The sequence below is a fragment of the Panthera uncia genome, assembly GCF_023721935.1.
Source record: "Panthera uncia isolate 11264 chromosome C1 unlocalized genomic scaffold, Puncia_PCG_1.0 HiC_scaffold_4, whole genome shotgun sequence".
Lineage (NCBI taxonomy): Eukaryota > Metazoa > Chordata > Mammalia > Carnivora > Felidae > Panthera > Panthera uncia.
In genome coordinates, this window is record NW_026057585.1 from 34,874,406 (window position 1) to 34,896,409 (window position 22,004).

Below are 22,004 nucleotides of genomic sequence, written 5' to 3' on the forward strand. Positions count from 1 at the left end.
GGCCTCCAAAGATGTGCCAGATCCAAGTTTATTCTGGTAGAAAGCCCCTGGGTTACACAGTATCTACCAAGGACTGTATTTTTTCTCTAGACCGAATGTTCCGTGAAAGTACACATGAGAAACTTACTTTGAATCTTGATTCCAACTTATTCACAATACCTAGAAATTAGAGAATTAAATTTTAGGACTCCTAAACTGCAATTTCTAAACTCACCAAAATGACTTTTATTTGTATTTGCTACATAAACAGTGAAAGATAATTCATGGCACTTGTCCAGACATGAAAGGTTTATGAAACCCAACCAGTAGATGCCATTTTGAAAAGATGCCAGAGTTGAAATCCAAGAGGCCCTGTTGTAGCACAATCCAATACTATTCCTTCAGTACTTTATAAATGGAATTTTCTTCTACTTGTATCCATTTCCCGGGGCTGAAAATTAGAAGGAAAAAAAAAAAGTAAACAATGCTAAAAAAAACCTCTGGGTCCATCTCTGAGACTGAATAGTCTTTAGAAGTTACTGTTCTAATATGTATGTGTGTGTGTGTAATGAAATATAAAATTTTAAAGTAAATACTTAGGTGAAATATTGCTTATTAGAAAAGAGATGGGTTTTAAAATATTTAAGTTTTCATTTAGGACTTAAAATGATCTCCAAACTTCTACGAAACCTCTATAGCAGTAGTTTTCATACATACAGCAGAATCGTAACGCTTATAAACAGTGCTAGGCCCCTAAGTTGCTGATTGAGTAGGTCTATGGCCCAACAATTTGCCTTCCTAACAGGTTCCTAGGTGATGCTGCTGGTCCCACTTTGAGGACCACTGATCTAATTTAGGATACTTCAAATGAACCAGTGTTAGTCATCAGACCCAAATACCTTATCAGAGATTGGTTCTTTCAAGCTCGTGGAGGTCAGAAACATAAGGTATAAGCACTCAAAGCTTAAAGTACAAAGTTTCCTTCTCATTCTATACTTTTGAAATGATATAAATGGCTCTTCAAAGAATAAGGCACATACCTTATGGACCCATTCATATTCTCCATACTTAGAATCAAAGGTTCCTTTCTGAAGAGATCTTAATTTTAAGGTAAAACGTGGTCCAAGTTCCTGAATTCCCACCTTCTTTTCACTCTTGAATATGTACCTTCAAAGATAAAGAATTAGGGAAAACAGTCTGAATAAGCCAAATGTAATTTCTTTAATGTGACAGAATTCAAAAGATACTTATTTCTCATCTACAATACTTGTCACAATACATTAGAAAACATTTTATGTTGAAAATGTATTTCATAATTGAAATCAGAGTCCATGGAGTTAAAGAACCTTCCTCACCTGTGAAATCTGAAGAAGATATAGTCCCGTTGATTGTGGAATGTGGCAACTTGCCTTCCAATAAACTGAGGATTATGGGGAAAGAGAGATGCAAACATACGTCCCACAGAATGACCCAGCCGTGTTGTGAAGTTATTCAAAATTATTTCTGGTACGTGTTCTGTAGGGTCTTTACCTCTTCTCTAGAAAAATTATGAAAAAAAATCACATTAAGGAATTAATATCCTTATTGCAAGTTCAAGTTTCAGAATTTACCTGACAAACTGATAAACTTTAAAGGTATCTTTCTTAATGATCAATTACCACAGATAACTTATCAATTCCATGAAATAGAATACTTCTAAAATAACTTTAACATGTAGTGGTTGTACCAAAAAGTCCTACTAGAAAAGAAACTGGTTTCGGAGTAATGAAGGCTATTATTGCCTGTCTGCCATAACTCAATTACAATCTCATAAGAAAACTACTGGTAGATAAAACTTGCTTTAACCAGGAAAGCAAAGGCCATTATAAAAGCAATTAGATCTATATAAGTTACAGAGTTTACTAATCAGAAACTGCAAGGAGACCAATGCCAATTAAGGAACACATAAAACTTACCTTAATTTCTTTACGTAAACGAACACTGCTCATTTTAAAATGAGCGGTTGGGCCACTGGGCAAGTGACTTAGAATTAATCCATCTGTTCATAAAGCTAAGAACACACTGAACTCGGTTATTTAAATCTTAAATTGCATAAGTAACTGATCCTGTGTATGTCCAAAGGCTCCTAAATTCTGTAGCTAGATGAACAGGTAGATACATGTATTTCTCTGGGTAAAAAGAAATTTTCTTACCATACCTAAAACTAAAGACCATAAGTCAACCCAAATATTTCAGAAAAATACATTCTATTAGTCCCCCTATAGTAGTCCCACTTTGTCTCTTCATGGTATGATAAATACCTCATCACTCTCAAGAGGGTATGTTGCATATTCAACAAAGTAGGTTTCTTCAAAGAGCTTATATACACTACCCTACTAGGAATGATAGACCGGATGGAATTCTAGTATAATGTTTAGGCCTTATAACCCTAAAAATGCATACTTACACATTTGTATGTACATTTTTTGTACATTTGTAAGTATATGCTGTCAGCTTTGAAATATTGTCCCATAAACCAGAGACTCGGCTCTCTTCTTAAAATCAAGGTTATTAGTGTTTCTCAAAAGACCAGCTCTTACTCTTGGGATTACTGTGCCACAAATTAGAATCAACTATTTAATAACCATTTACTGATTGTCTACCACAAACAGACTTGGTGCTAGACACTCTCAACTACAAATGAAGTATAAGAGCCCCACCTACAATCAGCAGGGGTAGCAGTGCTAGGGCTTTAAAAGTCTGGAATGCAGCTAGCTAAGATAACATTCCTCAAATTTTTGTAACAACTTGATTTTTCCAAATACTGAACCTTAAAAGGAGGTCATAATCAGACTACTTATTTCAAATCTAACTGCACACAGTTTTACAAAACAGAGGTTTCCATTTTTGATAAAAGTATCAACATTCTCCCATTAACCCAGATTAAAAACTATGGTTATCTTCAACTTCCTCCTCCTTCCCTTCCTTGCCAAATCCTATTTACCCTCAAATTCCTCACTTCCATAACTTCCTCTTCACCCTTACTGCTATTGTTAGTTGAGGTCCTTGAGATTTTCCAACTAGATTAAAACAGGATCCTTGCTGGCCTGACGTCTCTCCCACCATTCCAAGTACATTTCTAATACAGACGGTAAATCGAGTTTGTATAGTAGGCTATGGGATGTGACTCATTGTATCTGGACCACTGTTTCTCATGTGCTAACTGAAAAACAAACTAGATACCTTGAGTCTTGATAACTGTACCTAATTTCAGAATACTCTCACAGCAGCTTATCTACAGAGTAAAAACATCACTGTAACACTCTGTGGCCCCAAACCACCTTTCTAATCTGTATGCCTTCCCCATGTTTCCTAACTGGTAGACACTGACACAGTCTTATACACCATACATATTAATCCTATCATGTACTTTTGTTCATGCTATTTGAAACACCTGCAATATTTAACTCCTCCATTAAGGCTCACTTCATCAGTGAATTCCTTTATGACTATTATATATCTGGGTGCTCCCATGTTGGGGGCATATTTACAAATGTTATATATTCTTGTTAGATTGTCCCTTATATTATGATACAGTGCCCTTCTTCATCTCATTACACTCTGTTTAAAAAGTTTGTCGAATACAAGTACTGCTACTCTGGGTTTTTTGACATCCATTTGCATGATAAATGTTTCTTCATCCCATGTCTTTCATCCCAAGTCTTTCATCACTTGAAATCTGCACGTGTCTTTAGGTCTAAAATAAGTCTCTTGTAGGCAGCACATAGATGGATCTTGTTTCTCTACCCATTCTGACACCCTATTTTTGTTTTGCTTTTTAAGTAGGCTTCACATCCAGTGCGTAGCCCAATGCGGGGCTTGAACTCACAACCCTGAGATTAATGAGTCACACACTTACTTAATCAACTGGGCCACCCAGGCACCCACTCCCCCTGTCTTTTGATTGGAGTATTTACTCCATTTACATTCAGAGAAATTATTGACAGATATGCCTTTAGTGCCATTTAATACTTGTTTTGTCATCGTTTCTGGAGATTTTTCTACTCAGTTCCCTTTAATAATTCTTTCAGGGCTGGTTTAATAGTCACGAACTCCCTTTAATATTTCTTTCAGGGCTGGTTTAATAGTCACGAACTTCCCCGTTTTTGGGAAAATTCTTTTATCTCTTCTATTCTGATAGCCTTGCTGGACTATTTTTGGCTGTAGATTTTTCTCATTCAGCACTTGGAATACATCATGCCACTCCCTTCTGACTTGCCAAGTTTCTGTTGAGAAAGCTGCAGCTAGCCTTATGGGTCTTCCCTTGTTAAGTCAGGGACTTCTTTTGTCTTGCTGCTTTTAAGATGTTTTTATTAGTATATTTTGCAAGTTTAATTACAATGTATCTTGGTGTTGGACTGCTTTTGATTTTGATCAGAGTCTTTCATTTTCTCAACCCCAGTGAGTATCCTTATGATTGTTGCTTTAAATTCTCCAGCAGACATGTTACTTATATCTGTTTCACTTATCTTGTTCTTTCACTTGGGATTAATTCCTCTGTCTTGGCATTTTTTTTTCTAGGTCTCTGCCTTCTTCTCTGTGTTAGAAAAGCCCTTTAGGTTTCCTGCTTTTGAGAGTAATGGCTTTATGAAGAGGTCCCATAATGTCCACGGCCTGGCACTTCAGGGAATATCTCGTGTGTGCTGTGTGCGCTCAGTTGTTGTGTTTTGGCTGCTCTATCCTTCAGGCCAGTCATCTGCAGAGGCTGGCCTTGCCTGCAGGGGGCAATGTTTAGTACACTTGGCCAGAATGTGGTCAATTTTAACTAGGTGTGCTCTGATCTGCTTATCAAATGAGACATGATACTACTTCCACTAGAACTGAAGCCCTGCGGAGCAATCAGATAGGGAGATGTGGTATGGGCAGGGGTTTCTGTTGGTTTACTGGGGAAGGGCTTGCCGCCTTGGTCACGCAAGCTTGACCAAGAAGGGCAGTACTGTTATTAAGGATCACTTCAAATGCCACCTCTTTTTACACAGTTAACATTAAGCTTTAAATCTCAGCTGTCACTGTTACTTAACTATATATAGCACTTGTCACTGATTTGAGTTATAATTATGTAAATGACTTTCTTCCCAACTAATCTGTTAACTTTTGGAAGATACATTTGTTTCTGATAAATACTAGTGCCTACCACATATCAGATTATCAGTAATGTTTGAATTCCTTCTTTTCAAAATTTCCTTCTTTTCAAAAATTTATCACAGGTTCAACTTCTTGAGGTACAGCCAAAAGTATTTCTGGATCATTTGCACAATGAAAAAAATCATACTCATGGGAGCTAAGAGAGGTAAAGGTAATTTCTTCCAACCTAAATCAACACTTCCAACCTAAATCAAATCTGCAATATCAAACAAATTGCAGATCCCCAACTTTCTAGGACATTGCAACTCAATTGTGGTTTGTCAAAACTACAAAATCCAAAATAATCCTTTCCTACGTACCCACATTGTACAAAAAGCTTTACTTATTCCTAACATAAATTCCTAACATAAATCCTGAAGAATAGGAGTTCATTATCCCTATTTTAGTAACAATGAAAAGAGGTTGAGAAAGGTTAGGTAGATAAGCTCAAATTTCAGAGCTAGGTGGCAGATCAAAACAGGTGGGACTACACCTGTGCCCAAGCCCTAATGCATAGAGGTATTTTGTTATGATGACTGAGGCAAAAAGGACTTTTAGTCCCCAAAGGCCAAGAAAGCAAAACAGCCTACAAGCTGCCAAAAGTACACGACAAGGACGTACCTAACTCAAATTTCCATTTAGAAATAATCAATAGAAGATGTTAGGTGTCTCCAGGAAAAGCTTCCGTGCTTTTCCCTATACCATAACATTTACTAAAATGCCCACACCAGGACTAAGGTATTATGCCTTAAAAATATAATACCTTAGGGGCGCCTGGGTGGCTCAGTCAGTTAAGCGCCTGACTTCAGCTCATGTGTGATCTTACCATTTGTGAGTTTGAGCCCCGCATGGGGCCTGTGCTGATAACTCAGAGCCTGGAGCCTGCTTCAGATTCTGTGTCTCCCTCTCTCTCTGACCCTCTCCTGGTCACACTCTGTGTCTCACTTTCTCAACAGTAAATAAACATTAAAAAAAAAAATTAAAAAAAGAAACATAATACATTTAATGTGGTCTTTGTGGGAAACCTGAAGATTTAGGTATCATTTCCTATTTTAAAAGATGAGGAAACCAAGTGGCTAAAAAACTTGACAAAAGTCACACGTAATGAAGTCTGTATTTAACATTACATCTGCCTGACCCAAAGCCACCAGACTCAGTTTAGATAGTTGACAAAGCTCTTTTCTAGAGTTAAGTTGAAAATTTATAAGCCATTCCCACCATTTGGCACTACTCTTACACAGCAGCCCTTCTGTATCTTGTCATGCCCCATATTGTAATTTCCCAAAGGCTGTACATCCTCAATTCTTTCAAGTTTTCTCCAAGTGTCATCATTAGGGGTCATGATTTGTTATTTGTAAGCCCATGTTAAGTCCCTAGGAATCATACACCATTTCTATTATGTGCTTACAAATTAGTCTCCCTTTAATTATTTGACATGTTTTTTTCTGGATCATGGCATATATTAACCAGCAGTCCTCTTTCTCCCTCCTTCCTCCACTTGCCTGTCTCATATATCTTCCCCCAGAGTAGCAAAGTCTCCTTTACAAGTTTGTGCACATAGTCTTTGAAGCCAGGATATCTGACCTTATTCAGAATTTCTAGGCCTTATCTTACAAACTTTTTATCCAAGATGGACTTCCAGGGCCCCCCCAGCAATGTCCTCATTAGTCTTGAAGACCATTCTCTGTTAACAGAGAACACAAAAGCAATTTAGGAGGTCTGCTTTCCTAGCTTGTTTCACCAATAATTTCCCATTAACTCATTACTATATATCAATTAGAAAAGAAAATGAAATATCTCTGAAATTATAAAAATCAACATCTAGGCAGGATTATACTGATACAAACTCTATTCATTAGGACTTTTAGAAACTGCTGCATAATTCTATACTCAAAATTTATAATCCTGGGACACCCATACACACCTGTGTGCATATATATTTACGTGTATAGGAGAAGCAATCTCATATTTGGATTACTTCATTAGCCTAGTTATTTCCTTAATATAAATTTGGTCTGTGTACTGATGGTAACTTAATGATCTAATGGTTAACTTACCCTACAAGGTGTCCAATATGGTAATCAGAAAAATATTAATACATTTTGAGTAAAAAGACAATACAATTTTATAAGGAAAAGAGAACATAGCTTTCTAAAGGCAATAGATGGTGTAAGCGAAACGCAGTATCCATATAAAATAGCTCAGATAAAACAAGGATACAATGTTTATTCAATTGATGAATACCTGCTGGCAGCCTTAAAATAATGATGGTTTTTTTAACTGCCAAAAATAAAAGAGGAACACAGACCTTGCCACTTTATTTTGGGAGGTAGTTTTAAGAAGGCAGCAACTACATTTTTAAAAACAGACCTCTTCTGGAATAGTTAAGTATTCAAGAGATTTTAGTCATTTTGGTACATTAACCCACAATCCAAGCCAACTTATAATATGGCCAAAAAAACATCACATTACAAAGCTAGCTTTAGTCTATTTTAGTCTCTAGAAAGCAACTCGTACAAGTGGATAACGTCTTTAACTTCTATTGAAAATAGTAAAAACCATAAAAGTTATCTAGATTTTTAAAAAATAGCTTTGACACCATTTTTTTTAAAGCAGTGTTCATTGATTAAAAAAAAAAAAAAAAAAAAAGTTATCCTGGCAGCAGGAAACTCCTGTCCCCATTTTTTATGAATCCTTAATAATTTTAAGAATTTGACCCATTCAGTTGATCATCTTTAAAATTAGTGATCTCACAGCCACAATTTGATAAATAAGTAAAACAACAGCAACAACAACAAATACAGGCATTCTTTATATGATCTCATTTCTGCAAACAGGAAAAAATACCTTGGTTTCAAGTGACACAGTCACCTAGGATCTGAGACTCACAGAAAAAGGATAGAGTATTCTTGGCATCTGAAACAGTAGTAAATACATAAAATGGGCTCATATCTGCCTCAAAAATGTAATCCTGTGATACCACCTCTGGTAACATAAAACATACCCATATCAAACTACTTGCAGATCCCCAACTGGGTCTGCTCCTTAATGCCTCTGCCGTTACAAATGGTCTCTCTGCACTGGGCACTCTTCCTCTGCCTTATTCACCTCATTCGCCCATATTCACCATACTGAGTTAAGCATTTTTTCCGGTCAAGTCCTTCCTCCCTGATATCCCCAGGGCAGATTTTTACCAGAGTGTGCACTGTATCCTGTATTTCTCTTTAACTGTACTACCCACTCTACATTTTTGTTAGTTTACATGTCTGTTTTCTCCTACTAGATTATGAACTCCCTAAAGCTCTTGTTTATCTCTGCATCTTTTACTAAGGACTAAAGTAATGTCTTGCCTATAGCATTTGCTTGAGTGAATAGTTGCTAAATGAAAAAAATAGTTTATAGATTCTTGGATATACATAATTTTCTCATTTAAAAAATTATGTTCTGAAAGTTATAGAAAACATTTCCTTATTCTTTTAAATATGTTTTAAAAGGGGGTGAAGGTGAGACAGGAAAACTTTAATAAAGAAAGGATACTTGGTGTTTTACGATCTTCATTAATAACGATCAGATCTGTGAAATCTCTTGAAATGCACTGTGGAATAATTTTTTTCAGAGCCAATCCCCTTCTGTAATAAACATGTGAGTTTGGTATAACTGTGGAGAGTTGTTCACAGAGTCGTACTGTTCTCTGCAAAACAAAACAACAGAAATCTTCTGAGGTGAAAAGGAATAAAAATTTTAAGTTGGTATACATTAATAAGGAAAGGAGCAATGATTAATATGTGTTATTAATAAAGAGCAAGGGTAGGGAAAAAAATGAAATCTGAACAGTATTTAATCCTTTATCAAAGACTGACCATCCTAAAGCAGTGGTTCTCAACTGGGGGTGATTATGCCCCACTAGAGGACATTTGACAATATCTAGAAGCATTTTTTGGTGGTTATGACTGGTGGTAATAGTAGGGGACAGCTGGCAGTGGTATCTAGTTGGTAGAGGCCAGGGATACTGCTAAATATCCTCTAATGAACAGGGCAACCCCCATAATAAAAAACTACCCAGCCCCAAATGCTAATGGTGTTGAGGTTGATAAACCCTATCCTGAAGAATCATGCTTAGAGAACCTACATCACATCACCAGTATTCATTTTATTTAGCTTACTCACAGGCATTATCTATTAAATTACTAATTAACTCAGATCTTCTGAAAAGAGTTCTTTTAAATAGTCTAAGTAATGTAAGAAAATTAAGAATTCGTTAACTATACTGATAGATATGTTTACCCCATGAGGTCTATCTGATGTTGTGATGAGAATCTTGGGAGAAGTTTGTCTGTTGAAGTAAGAAGCAAATTCATCTGTAGCTTCATCATAAGCAACCTGTGAACAGAAAAAGGATAATTTTATATCAAACACTCTACTGGGCCAGAATTTTAAAAGTAGCTCCAGCAGTATCCTATGACACTGACCTCCTTCCTGGCTGATAGGGGATTTGAAGACGGCCAGGAGGGACTTATATTAATGGTGACATAAAGAGGTTGGGTGATTTTCTACCTGTAGAATACAAGTATAAAACTGGAAAAAACTGTCAAAAACAATTTCAAGACACAAACTGAGCTGTGTTTATTCTTGAAAAATGGCTAGGGCTGTGGGCAAGAACATCAGGAATCTTCCTTAGAGCTATTCCATTTCTTCCATCAACATGGCTACAAAAATAGTAACTTTATCAACTTCGGGTCTGATGGTAGGCAAGAACCAGCAATCTTGAATCAAAGGTGGTAAACTGGATTTGGGGAGAGGTGGGTTTGAAAACCCTAGCTTTGCCAGTCTAAAGTTAACTGGGCCACTTGAGGGTAGGTGTGGATCAGCCAGAAATTTAAAGGAGAGCTCTGGAAATGTAAGAGCCATAGAGAAGCTGAGATAATCTCTCTACAAATCCCTGGCTGACAGCTGAACTATACATGGGAGAGACCTAAAAAACCAGTGCACACAAAAGAGGGAGACTTGAAAACTGGTTGTAACTTTGAATGCAGTCCTCAACCCACAGGTAGCTCAGTTGATAGGGGCTCAGAGGCTCAAGGTATCTCAACACAATCTCTGCCTGAATCACTGGCTTACGATTGAGCCACACAAACACAAGGACAATCACTCAGGAGGCAGGTTAAAAATAACAATCAAACAAACAAGGAGAGACACAGTGCTGTTAAAGGAAATTCAACTTTTAATGTTTGTGGGCCTTGCTCCTGGGCTCCCAAGGAAGTTATACTTTTACCAAGGTCAGAATGATTTCACCAAACTTCAAAGCCTGGGATCTATTTCTACCCCAAGCAAATAACCTGAAAGAAATACTTTAAACCAAAGATAAGAGTAAAAATCTCCCGGGGTGCCTGGGTGGCTCAAGTTAATCAAGTGTCCAACTCTTGATTTTGGCTCAGGTCAAGATCTCACCGTTTGTGGGACCGAGCCCCACTTAGAGCTCTGTGCTGACAGCACAGATCCTGCTTGGGATTCTCTCTGTCCCTCCCCCACTCATGCTCATGCACACCCACTCTCTCTCTCAAAATAAATAAACAAACCTAAAAAAAAAAAAAATTTAAGGAAATCCTACAAGCTGAAAGAAAATGACATCAGATGGTAACTTAGATCCAAGGAAAGGAAAGAAAAGCACTGTAAATGGTAAACACGAAGTTAACTATAAAAGACTTTTTGTGTGTGTTGTATGTGTAACTTAATTTCTTTTTTTAAAAAACAATGAGATATTTAAAAAAAATTTTTTTTTTAATGTTTATTTATTATTGAAAGACAGAGAGACAGATCATTGAGCAGGGGAGGGGCAGAAAGAGGAGGAGACACAGAATCCGAAGCAGGATCCAGGCTCTGAGCTGTCAGCACAGAGCCCGACGCGGGGCTGGAACTCATAAACTGCAAGATCATGACCTGAGCTGAAGTCGGACGCTCAACCGACTGAGCCACCCAGGAGCCCCAACAATGAGATATTTTAAAGCAGAAATTACAACACTGGATTTATAACACAGACAAATGTTATATATGACAACAGCATGAACAAGAGTGAAGGAACAAAGCTACACTGGTGGAAACCTGCTGTATTTACCAGAATCATGTCAGTATGTGCTGGAAGTACACTGTGATAAATTAAAGATGCATGCTGTAATTCCTACAGAAACTACTAAGAAAACCCTTAAATATATAACTTAAAAGATTAAGAGGTGTTAAAATAGCATAATAAAAATATTTTTTTAATATAAAAGAAAGTCAAGGAGGAACAGAATAAAGGTATAAAATATAGTGGGGCACCTGGGTGGCTCAGTTAGTTAAACGTCTGACTTCAGCCCAGGTCATGATTTCACGGTTTGTGAGTTTGAGCCTTGTGTCGGGCTCTGTGTTGACAGCCCAGAGCCTGGAGTCTGCTTCAGATTCTGTGTCTCTCTCTCTCACTCTGCCCCTCCCCTACTCATGCTCTGTCTCTGTCTTTCTCAAGAATAAACATTAAAAAAAAGTATTAAAAAAATATATAAAATGTAATGAAAAAAAGTAAAAGGGCAGATGTAAATATGACTGCATCAATAGTTAACATTAAATATTAATTGTCAGGGGTGCCTGGGTGACTCAGTCAGTTAAGCGTCTGACTTGTACTCAGGTCATCATCTCACAGTTCATGGGTTTGAGCCCTGCGTTGGGCTCTGTGATGAGAGCTCAGAGCCTGGATCCTGCTTCAGATTCTGTGTCTCCCTCTCTCTCTGCCCTTCCCCCACTCACACTCTGTCCCTCTCTCTCTCAAAAATAAATAATAAACATTAAAAAAAAATTTTAATTAAAAAAATACATACTAATTGTCAGGCTGAATAAAAAAAGCAACATCTGTGACACTTTATTATTATTTTTTAAATGTTTATTTTTGAGAGAGAGTGAGAGAGCAGGGGTAGGGGTGGGGAGAGAGGATCCGAAGCAGGCTCCGCACTGACAGCAAAGAACCCAATGTGGGACGTGAACTCACAAACAATGAGACCATGACCTGAGCTGAAGTCTGACACTTAACTGACTGAGCCACCCAGATGCCCCTGTAAGTGACACTTTAAATTCAAAGATATAAACTGGCTGAAAGTAAAAAGAAGAAATGAAGAAAGTAAAACATGAAAAAAGAAGATATACCATGCAAACAGTAACCATAAAAGAGTTTAGGTGGCTATGTGTATATGAAACAAAATAGACATTAAGAAATATGGCTATGGACAATCGAAGGGATGGGGCAATATGGGACACTGGATTAAGGGTCAATTGAATAAGAAGAGATGAATCATTCAGCAATTATAGTTTGAGGTTTCAATACTCCTCTCTCAGTAACTGATAGAAAATTCAGCAAGAATATAGAAAACATGAACACCACAATCAAACAACTTAAAACAACTCTTAATATACTTCAAAACAGCAAAATATACATTTTCCAAAGGAACACAGAACATTTTCAAGAATAGATCTTACCCTAAAACACAGAACAGTTCTTTACTTGAAAAGGACTAAAATCAAACAGAGTATGTTCCAGAACCACAATAAAATTGAATTAGAAATCAACAGCAGAAATATATGTGGGAAATCCTCAAATATTTGGAAATTAAACAACACACTTCTTGATAATCAATGAGCCAAAGAAGAAATAACAAGAGAAATTAGAAAATATCTTGAACAGAATGAAAATGAAAACACAACAAACATATCAAAAGGTATGAGATGTAGCTAAAGCAGTGCTTTGGAGGAAAATGATAGCTTTATCAGATTATATTAAAAAGAAAGAAAGTATAAAATCAGTAATGTAAGCTTCCATTTTAAGAAACTAGAAAAAGAAGAATAAATGAAACCTTAAATAAGTAAAATAAACAATATAATAAGAACCAGGGAAAACAATGAAATAAAAGTCAAGCAAAGAAAAAAAAAAAAAAAAGAAATTACCAGAAGAAATGAACAAATCTCCCATTAAAGGAGATACTTAGATTTGAATAATAATGTAGAAACACATCTTAAAACTTGTGGGATATACCAAAAGTGGTACTTACAGGGAATTTTGTGGCCTTAAGTGCTCACAATAGAAAGGAAGAAATAGAAAGGAAGATGAAAAATGAGTTAAATAAGAAGAATAAACTCAACAGAGTAACAGGAAATAAATTATAAAGATAAGGAGAGATATAAATAAATTAGAAAACAAAATTTCAAGAGATGATCAAAGAAAAAAGTAGTTTGAAAAGAGTAACAAAATAGATGTATCTCTGGTGAAAAGCCCAAATAAATAATATTAGGAATGGAAAGGGACATTTCTGCAGTCTCACTTATAAACATAGATGTACATATTCTAAACAAAGTACTGACAAACCAAAACGTGTAAAAGATAAAACATTGTAATTAAATTGTATTTACCCCAAGAATGCAAAAGAGATTTAACATTAGAAGATCCATTTCATTTCCTACATTGGTACTATAAAGGAGAAAAACTACATATTTATCTCAATATTTGCAGAAAAAGTACATAATTATCTCTATTTTCAGAAAAAGCATTTGATAATGTTTCACATTCATTCATGATAAAACAAACACCCCCCTCCCCACAGCAAAAAAAGAAATAGATTTTCCTTAACATATAAGGAGAATCTACCATTAATGACATAAACATTAAAGATGGCATGTTAGAAGTATTCTCTTTAAAACCAGGACCAGGGCATAGATGCCACTATTGCGTTTTCTATTTGTTTCACATTATGCTGGAGGCTCTAGTCAGCACAAAAGAAATAAATGATTAATGGATTGAAAGTTATTTGTAGAAATGATTAGCTAAACATGAAATGAAAACAATATTTAGACAAATTATTGGAGACGAATCTAGGTGATCTACTGTTTAGAAGATCACAGTCCAAAAATCAATTGTATTTTTATAAATCAGCAAATAAAACAATTCTCAATGAGACGGGATTTACACTGATAAAAAACATAAGATAGCCATCAATAGCTCTAAAAAGATTTATATGTACACCTTGCATGAAGAGAATTATAAAATTCACAGAATTACATTTTTAAAGACCTAAAAAGAGCAATATATAAATAGATCCCCTGAATGATCTACTTTAATACAATTTTTATAATTTTATATGGCAGACCAAAGGTCCAAAAAGAGAATGAACATTCCTGAAGAGAGATTTGAGGATGGATGTGGGGAGGGGCATCTTGCTCTAATAGATAAACTTACCATGAAGATAAGTAATTATAAAAATAAAGAAGTGATACAGTGACAAACTGACCAAACTGACCAACAGCCCAGAAAAAGGCTGATATTTTGTGTGTATATGTGGCACGGTGCTTCGTGCACTGACAGATGCCAAGTTCCTAAAACAGATCCCAGTACACAGCAGGCAGTCAATAAACATTTGCTAGAAGACTGACTGACTGACTGACTGAATGAATGAATGAATGACTATATGAGGAAATAGGAAAGAATGTCAATAATAGTACGGTTTGAAAGCAAACAAACATAACCAAAACCAAATTCCCTACACACACACAAAAAAAATTTAAAACTTGCTTCTCTCACCATACTGTAACAAACTATTTAAAAGGAAATGTGAAAAGTGACAAGCGGATGATTATCTTGAAACCAAGAGTTTTATGAGGACACAAAAAATATCAAATGTTATCCTTATATCAAAATTTCTAGTACTATAAAACTCTATAATGAGAAATGCTTTTCAAATGATATTAAAAACAACAGAAGTACTATAAATTAAATGACAAAAAGTTTACCTGGTCATAAAATATAATACATTTCTATAAAATGAGTAGAATCAAGAGTTTTTCCTATAGCATTATTGAGAAATTCAGTTATGAAACAATCTATAGCAAATAATATACCAACATTATAGCTGAATCAGTCCATTATACAACTTCACCAGCCATGGTGATATGTTAAATATCAACATATGAACAAATAATTTGTCAAATGTGGTCATCCAAATTTATTTAAGACTTCCAACATTACCTCTTCATCATTAGGGTCTACTATAGTTTCATCATGCACTCGCTGGTTGTCAATGGTCTTTGGTATAGGCTTTGGTGGAGCCTAAATTAAAAAAAAAAACAACAAAACAGATTAAGTTTTAGAAGGATTTTACGTTAATAATTTTGCATTTGGGTTAGGGAAGAGTAACAGAAATCTGTAAATAATCCAAAGCCTCAATCTGTTCCTCATTTCCATTGCTGTATCAATCCTAATAATAATACTGAGTAAGAGTTTTTTTTTTTTTTTTTTTTAACTCTAAGCAGAGACCTAAACATACTGGAAGAATTGCTAACTGAATGAAATGGTCTAAAACCATTCAGAAGTAGCAGAAAGAATAAACTGCGATCAAAGTAATTATACACTAAGAAAAATATCAAATAGATTGGAAAAATTATAGTGGACCCTTGATCAACATAGATTTGAACTGTGCAGGCCCACTTATATGTGCATTTTTTATAGTACAATACTATAAGGGTATTTTCTCTTATAATTTTCCAAATAATATTTTCTCTAGCTTATTTTATAGTAAGCATACAAGGGCGCCTGGGTGGCTCAGTCGGTTAAGCGTCCAGCTTCAGTTCAGGTCATGATCTCACAGTTTGTGAGTTCGAGCCCTGCGTCGGGCTCTGTGCTGACGGCTCAGAGCCTGGAGCCTGTTTCAGATTCTGTGTCTCCCTCTCTCTCTGCTCCTCCCCTGCTCATGCTCTGTCTCTCTCTCTCTCTCTCTCTCTCTCTCAAAAATAAACATTAAGAAAAAATTTATAGTAAGCATAGAGTATATGATACATATAACACATAAATATGTGTTAATTCGCTTTATGTTATCAGTAAGACTTCAGGCCAATAGTAGGGTATGGGATTTTCACGTGTGCAGGAGTAGAGTTGGTATTCTGCACCCCAAACCCCATGTTGTTCAAGAGTCAAATGTACGAAGGTACATATATATGGAGCTTTGTTCCAATGCTTTCAGAAAGCTCTTCAGAAATAAATAACAAGGGTTGCCTGGGTGGCTCAGTTAGTTGGGCGCCCAACTCTTGATTTCAGCTCAGGTCATGATCCCAGGGACTAGGGATTGAACCCTGTGTGGGGTTCTACGCTAAGCATGGAGCCTGCTTGGGATTCTCCTCTCTCTCTCTCTCTGTCCCTCTCCCCACAGGCATGCATACATGCACACTCTCTCTAAAATTAAAATTTAAAAAACACCAGAAATAAATAACCAAAGCTACAAATCTATCTGCTGAACTAGTAATTCCAGTTTGAGGCATTTATGGTAAGGTATGAAAGAGAAAAGCAATTTATGAACAGCAAATACAGCAAACATCCAAAAACAGGGTAAAGACTGTGACACTTCAACATAATGGAATATTGTTAGAATTGGCAATCATGTATACTCAGCTTAGACCAAAAAAAACTGTGTAAATGAAATGCTACAGAGCAGGAATACAGAACTGTAAGCATATACTGACTAAAACAAATTCAAAACATATGGTTTTGAATGTTAGCAGAGATAGGAAGAAATAAGAACTGCTAAACTCTTTAGGATTTCATTTCTTATTACTCTATGAAACAAATATTAAGTTTTAAGTAATTTTTTAAAGGAGGCAGTTCTAGGAATTCATTTTTTCAGTCCAAAAACAAGAATGGTGATATATCCAAAGGTGATTGGCATATTTGCTATAACTGGCTGATTACTGAGAGTTAAAAGAGAATAACTGCTGATAGAATTCTGCAGGTTAAAACAGTCTAAAACTGGCAATTTCATGTGATTTAACCTAGTCCTATTAAGAGAAGGCATGAAAAGGCAGAGTGTTTAGTTTGCATATAATCTTTACATTTTTCATTTTCCTCAAAAATGCTTATCATTCCTTGGTACCTTATCTTAAGAGACAGTAGAGGAGGAAGAGTTGTATGTTCTAAAAATTTTGCAAGCATAAATCAAAATCTAACACTAGCTATAAATAAAATTAAATTAAAGGAAAACAGCTTAGTTGTGGATGTATTTAGCAGTTCTTTTAAAAATTTTCAGTAGGCTTCATTTCTTATCAATATCACAAAAGTAGCCAAATCGTTTTTGGATGTATTATCTTTACTCTCTACTTTGCCATAGTCCATCCAAGTATCTCACTTTCCTCCCACGTGCCATTCTCAGTCTTCAAAGGGTTAATATCCTCTGTATCAGCTTTCATTCCTACACACCTCAATCCTACAACAGAACAGGCTGCATCCTGCCTTTCCCCAAGAGCCTTTGCTTCAAGTCACAAAAACTCCAACCACAGGCCTAAACTGGGAAGCTTCCCCAAAAGCTTTCCAAAGTCAGAAAGATAAGTCCCTATCTCTCAAACACGTAAAATTAAGTAAAATAAGCAAGTTAAAGTAGACATACCATTTACACGAAATTTTGAAAAAAATGCAAAACATCACTATTGTGTTCATTGTTTAGGGACACAAACCTAAAGGTAAGAAAGAAATGCATGGGAACAAGAAAATGGCAATTTCATAAGTGGTTAGCTTTGGAGGGGAAAGCAATCGGTAAGAAGCATCCAAAGGACTTCGAAAATTATTTGCTAATGCAATGTTTTCGAAGCTAGGTAATGAATGGAAAGGGGTTTGTTATTTTATTTTCATATCTTTTATACATTGGAAATATTTTATAGTAAGTTTTATTTTTTTTTATTTTTTTATTTTATTTTTTTAACGTTTATTTATTTTTGAGACAGAGAGAGACAGAGAATGAATGGGGGAGGGTCAGAGAGAGGGAGACACAGAATCCGAAGCAGGCTCCAGGCTCCGAGCCGTCAGCACAGTGCCCGATGCGGGGCTCGAACTCACGGACCGCAAGATCATGACCTGAGCCGAAGTCGGCCGCTTAACCGACTGAGCCACCCAGGCGCCCCTATAGTAAGTTTTAAAAGAAAGCGATACAACATAAACATAAGGGAGCATTACTCAACATAAGACAGAAAGCAGGTGGCTAAAAATGTTATTTACCTTATCACCAAGAGCTTCTCTCTCTTTTTTAAGTTTTTTCTTAATTGCCAACTTTTCCTAAAAGGTTTAAAAAAAAAAACAAAACAGAAAAATATTGAGAAACCACCAGTTATATCACAAACACATACTGAAACTACACATTACTAATGCTACGGCCACTTTATCTCGGCAATCTTTGTAACGCATTAAAGCAAACACCCTGACACAGACTTTCATACCAAAGTGATTGTAAACCAAATAAGCTGGCTAATCAATAAACAAAGGTCTTTCTCCTTCAAAAAACTGAAATTGGCAAGTATGAATATTTAAAGTTTGCCTTTTTACTTTTTATCTTACTATAAAGCCTCAAATTAAGTGAAAATGTGAAACGCCCATCTAAACTAGTTAATACGTTTTTGTGGCTGTTTTATTTTGCATTCCTAACAAGTTGCATTCTAAAGAAAACCATGATGGCTATGCCGGTTGCTTCTCTTGGAAAATACTACAAGTAAATGAGAATGGGAGATGCGTTTTCAGATTGCTTCCAATAAACCACCATTAGTTATTCATAAATTTTACAATCAAAATATGCTTTTAAAATTATTAAGGACTTGCAAAGTGAGTTACATTTGTACTGTAAATTTGTACCTGCTGGAAATTTCTGAACAGAATGCTCACTTACACACACAGAAAGTGCTCTCCCGGCCACGCCCTCCCCCCCAACGCCTATAGACCCTCCATACATCAAATCTCAGATTATAGTGTTAAGAAGTCTTCGAGGAGGCCTTTCCCGCAAACGCGCTCACCAGAATGAGTTAGATTTTCTACGTACTCCAAAAGCACTCTGGCGCTTATGAGTAAGGCACTATTCAGGGCCTCAAAAGATGTAGTATCCAATAAGAGGAGACAGGCAAGTAAAAATATTATGTGCGGGAACTTTTATGATGTACAAGAATAAACAAATGCTTGCTTCCGAGTGCAACGTAACCACAAATAGGCACGGCGATCTTGAGCTTTATTTATCTCCTCATACCTGTTTATCTCCTAGAACAGTATGAGGACAACGCTACAAATATAATTACCAGAAACTTCACAGAAATACTTTAGGTAAGAGTTGCTGCCCAGGAATCAGAAAAGCATCACTGGATTCACGTACTGCCTGTATTACAGGCTCTAGAAATTTGCCAACGTTAGGTGCACGGGTCGAAGCACAGAGATGGGAGACTTTCTCCTTCCAGGTCAGGAGGGGGATTTTTTTTTTTTTTTTTTTTTTTTCACTGCTAGGAGAGCGGGACTTCTTGCTTTCATTCTCAGCCAGGGAACGTAGGCAGGGGCTGGAAAGGAAGAGAATGCTCGTCGCTCAGGCAAAAAGCTGAACCTAGACAGAATCCCCAAAGCAGTGCGAGGGGACCAGGACATTAGAACGTCAGCGTCATCCTTCTAGATTAATTACCGCCTCCGGGACGCCAAGCCATGGCCACCACGCAAGTGCTATTCCCTTCCCCACAGTCGTGCGCGCGCGCGGATGCAGCGCATGCGCCCTGCAGCCTCGGCCCCGTCATACCTTTCGCTGCTGCTGTTTCCACCGCGTGAACATTAAGTGTCGCCGTTGTTTGTTCTTAATTTCCGAAATGCTGAAGCCTGGGGGAAAGGCAGCCGTTTTCGGGGGTTGGACCCCGCTTTCCGTCGCCCCATCCTCAGCGACTGCGGCCTCTTGAGGTTCTTCGGCGGTTGCTTTCCGCTTCAGGCCTTTCTTTCCTTTAGTGCCGCTCTTATCCCCGGCCTTCGCCATGGTGTTTGCCCCGTAGTGTCTGTACGGAAACGGAAATAGCTTACCCCTCCGACTCCCTTACCTAGTCTTTTACTTCCGGGGTCAGGAAGTTCTTAAAGAAAAACGTGGACTACTTTGTGATTTTCAGCAGTTTTAGAAGGTGCTGAAATTTAGTTTTGAGGAAAGTTTAGGGGGGCTGCCCAGCTGTATGAATAGTGGAGTGATGAGTTCGCAGAAGTCTTTATTAAGCATCTGCTATCTGCCGAATCCTCAAAATACTGAAACAAAACAGTCTTTGCTGTATAAAATTTACATTCTACTGGAGAAAGACCTGAAATGAGCACACAAATAGTGTGATGAGCTATAAAGTAACACATGGCAAGGAAAAAATAGAACAGGATAAAGGAAGAAGAGAGGGTAGAGGGGCAGTTGCAGCTTTTAAATAGGATTGTTAGAGAAGCCTTCTGGAAAAAGTTACATTGAGCAAAGATTTGAAAGAGGTAACACATAAACTATGCAGTTATTTGAGAAAAGAGCTGCTCATCTGAGTAAAGCTTTTATCTAGAAAAAAAGCTGTCCATGCAACGGAAACATACAATTCCAAGACTCCTAGTCTGCAGCAAGCATGGTACGTTTGGGAAACTGTGGAAGCCAGGAGTAATATGAGAAAGGAGGACAGTGGGTAGGGGAAGGATTTAGAAGTAAGAGATTGTGTAAGATTTTGTAAGAGCTTTGGCTTTTATTTTATGTGAGATGCACATTTCCTGGAGGATTTTGAGAAAAGAAATGACACGATTTGACTTACATTTTGAAAGTATCATCCAGGCCCTTCTTTGGAGAATAGACTTTAGGGGAAGGAAAGTGAAGGAGGGGAGAAATGACAAGTGGCCTGAACCAGAGTGGTTCTAATGGAGGTGGTGAGAAGTGATCAGATTCTTTTGCAAGGTATAGTTCCTGATGATTGAATGAAGTGCATGAGAGAAAGAGAAGAGTTTAGATGACCCCAAGACTTTTGAACTAAGCAACTGGAAGGATGGGGTTATCATCATTTGAGATGAGACAGACTTAAGGTAGAGCTAATTTGAAGGGTAAGATCAAGATTTCAGTTCTGGAAATAATTGAGTTTGAGGCACTTAGTAGTCAACTGATTGTTGTTGTTGGTTGGGATATATGATTCTGCAGCAGGAGACAAACGTATGGACTAGAGATAAAAATGTAGGAGTCATTGGAATATAGATAGTATTTTGAATCATTACAGTGAGTGTGGATAAAGAACTGAAAAAAAAAAGAGGACCAAGGACTGAGCACTGGAACGATCCTGCAAAAGAGCTGGAAAGAAAAGGAGGACCCAGTAAAGGAGAGTGAGAAGGGAAAATGAAGAGAGTGTCATAAGAGCCAAGGGAAGAAAATGTTTCCCCAATGGTTAAATTTTTCTGTATTCTTCATTTTAATTTCATGAAAATTAAACAGAGGCAAAATACTTCCTTTTGGTTTACTGTTAGGAGTTAGTTTTCCAGAAACTGCCTTAATTTGAAATTATATGTTTAAATATTGACATTGAATGTTTTGATAATCCAATATTTTGATGTCCATACTGCATTTTTTACCCATTTAAGTTCTTTTATGCAGGATGTTGAAAACATCAAAACTTCATCTTCCAGAATACAAAACCTGCTATGAAGCCACAAGTCCAAAATCGTGATTAGAAAACTAAAGTCAGTATATTTAGATACAAAACTGAATTATGCAATATAATAGAAAGGAAAAGATGTTGAGCTCTAAAATTACTGACATACTTTGGTTTGGCTGCAGTAAGTCATAAGATTTTATGTAACATCTAAAGAGGAACAATCAGATCAAGAACGAGAGGAGGGGGAAGCAAGAGGAGACAAACCAAACTTTATCTAAAAAATATAGACTGCAAAAGTATTTTGGAAATGTCTTCTAGTCTTAATATTTTATTTCCCTACATATAATATATACTTTCCTCATAAGAACACAAAATAATCCTGAAATGTATTATTTTTTAAATGTTTATGTATTTTTGAGAGAGAGAGAGTGTGAGTG

At 36.7% G+C, this 22,004-nt stretch overlaps 1 protein-coding gene across 1 annotated transcript; it reads right to left on the reverse strand.

Annotated features, from left to right (window-relative positions):
• Positions 1–201: 201 nt before the first annotated feature.
• On the reverse strand, positions 202–19,988 carry RPF1 (ribosome production factor 1 homolog). Its single transcript, XM_049616903.1, has 9 exons — positions 19,731–19,988; positions 18,188–18,244; positions 15,179–15,259; positions 9,427–9,522; positions 8,680–8,833; positions 1,935–2,017; positions 1,335–1,516; positions 1,020–1,146; positions 202–430 (listed from the first exon to the last, which is right to left on the reverse strand). Exons 1-9 carry the CDS (start codon positions 19,956–19,958, stop codon positions 389–391), a joined length of 1,050 nt encoding a protein of 349 aa, XP_049472860.1. The 5' UTR covers positions 19,959–19,988; the 3' UTR covers positions 202–388.
• Positions 19,989–22,004: the final 2,016 nt, after the last annotated feature.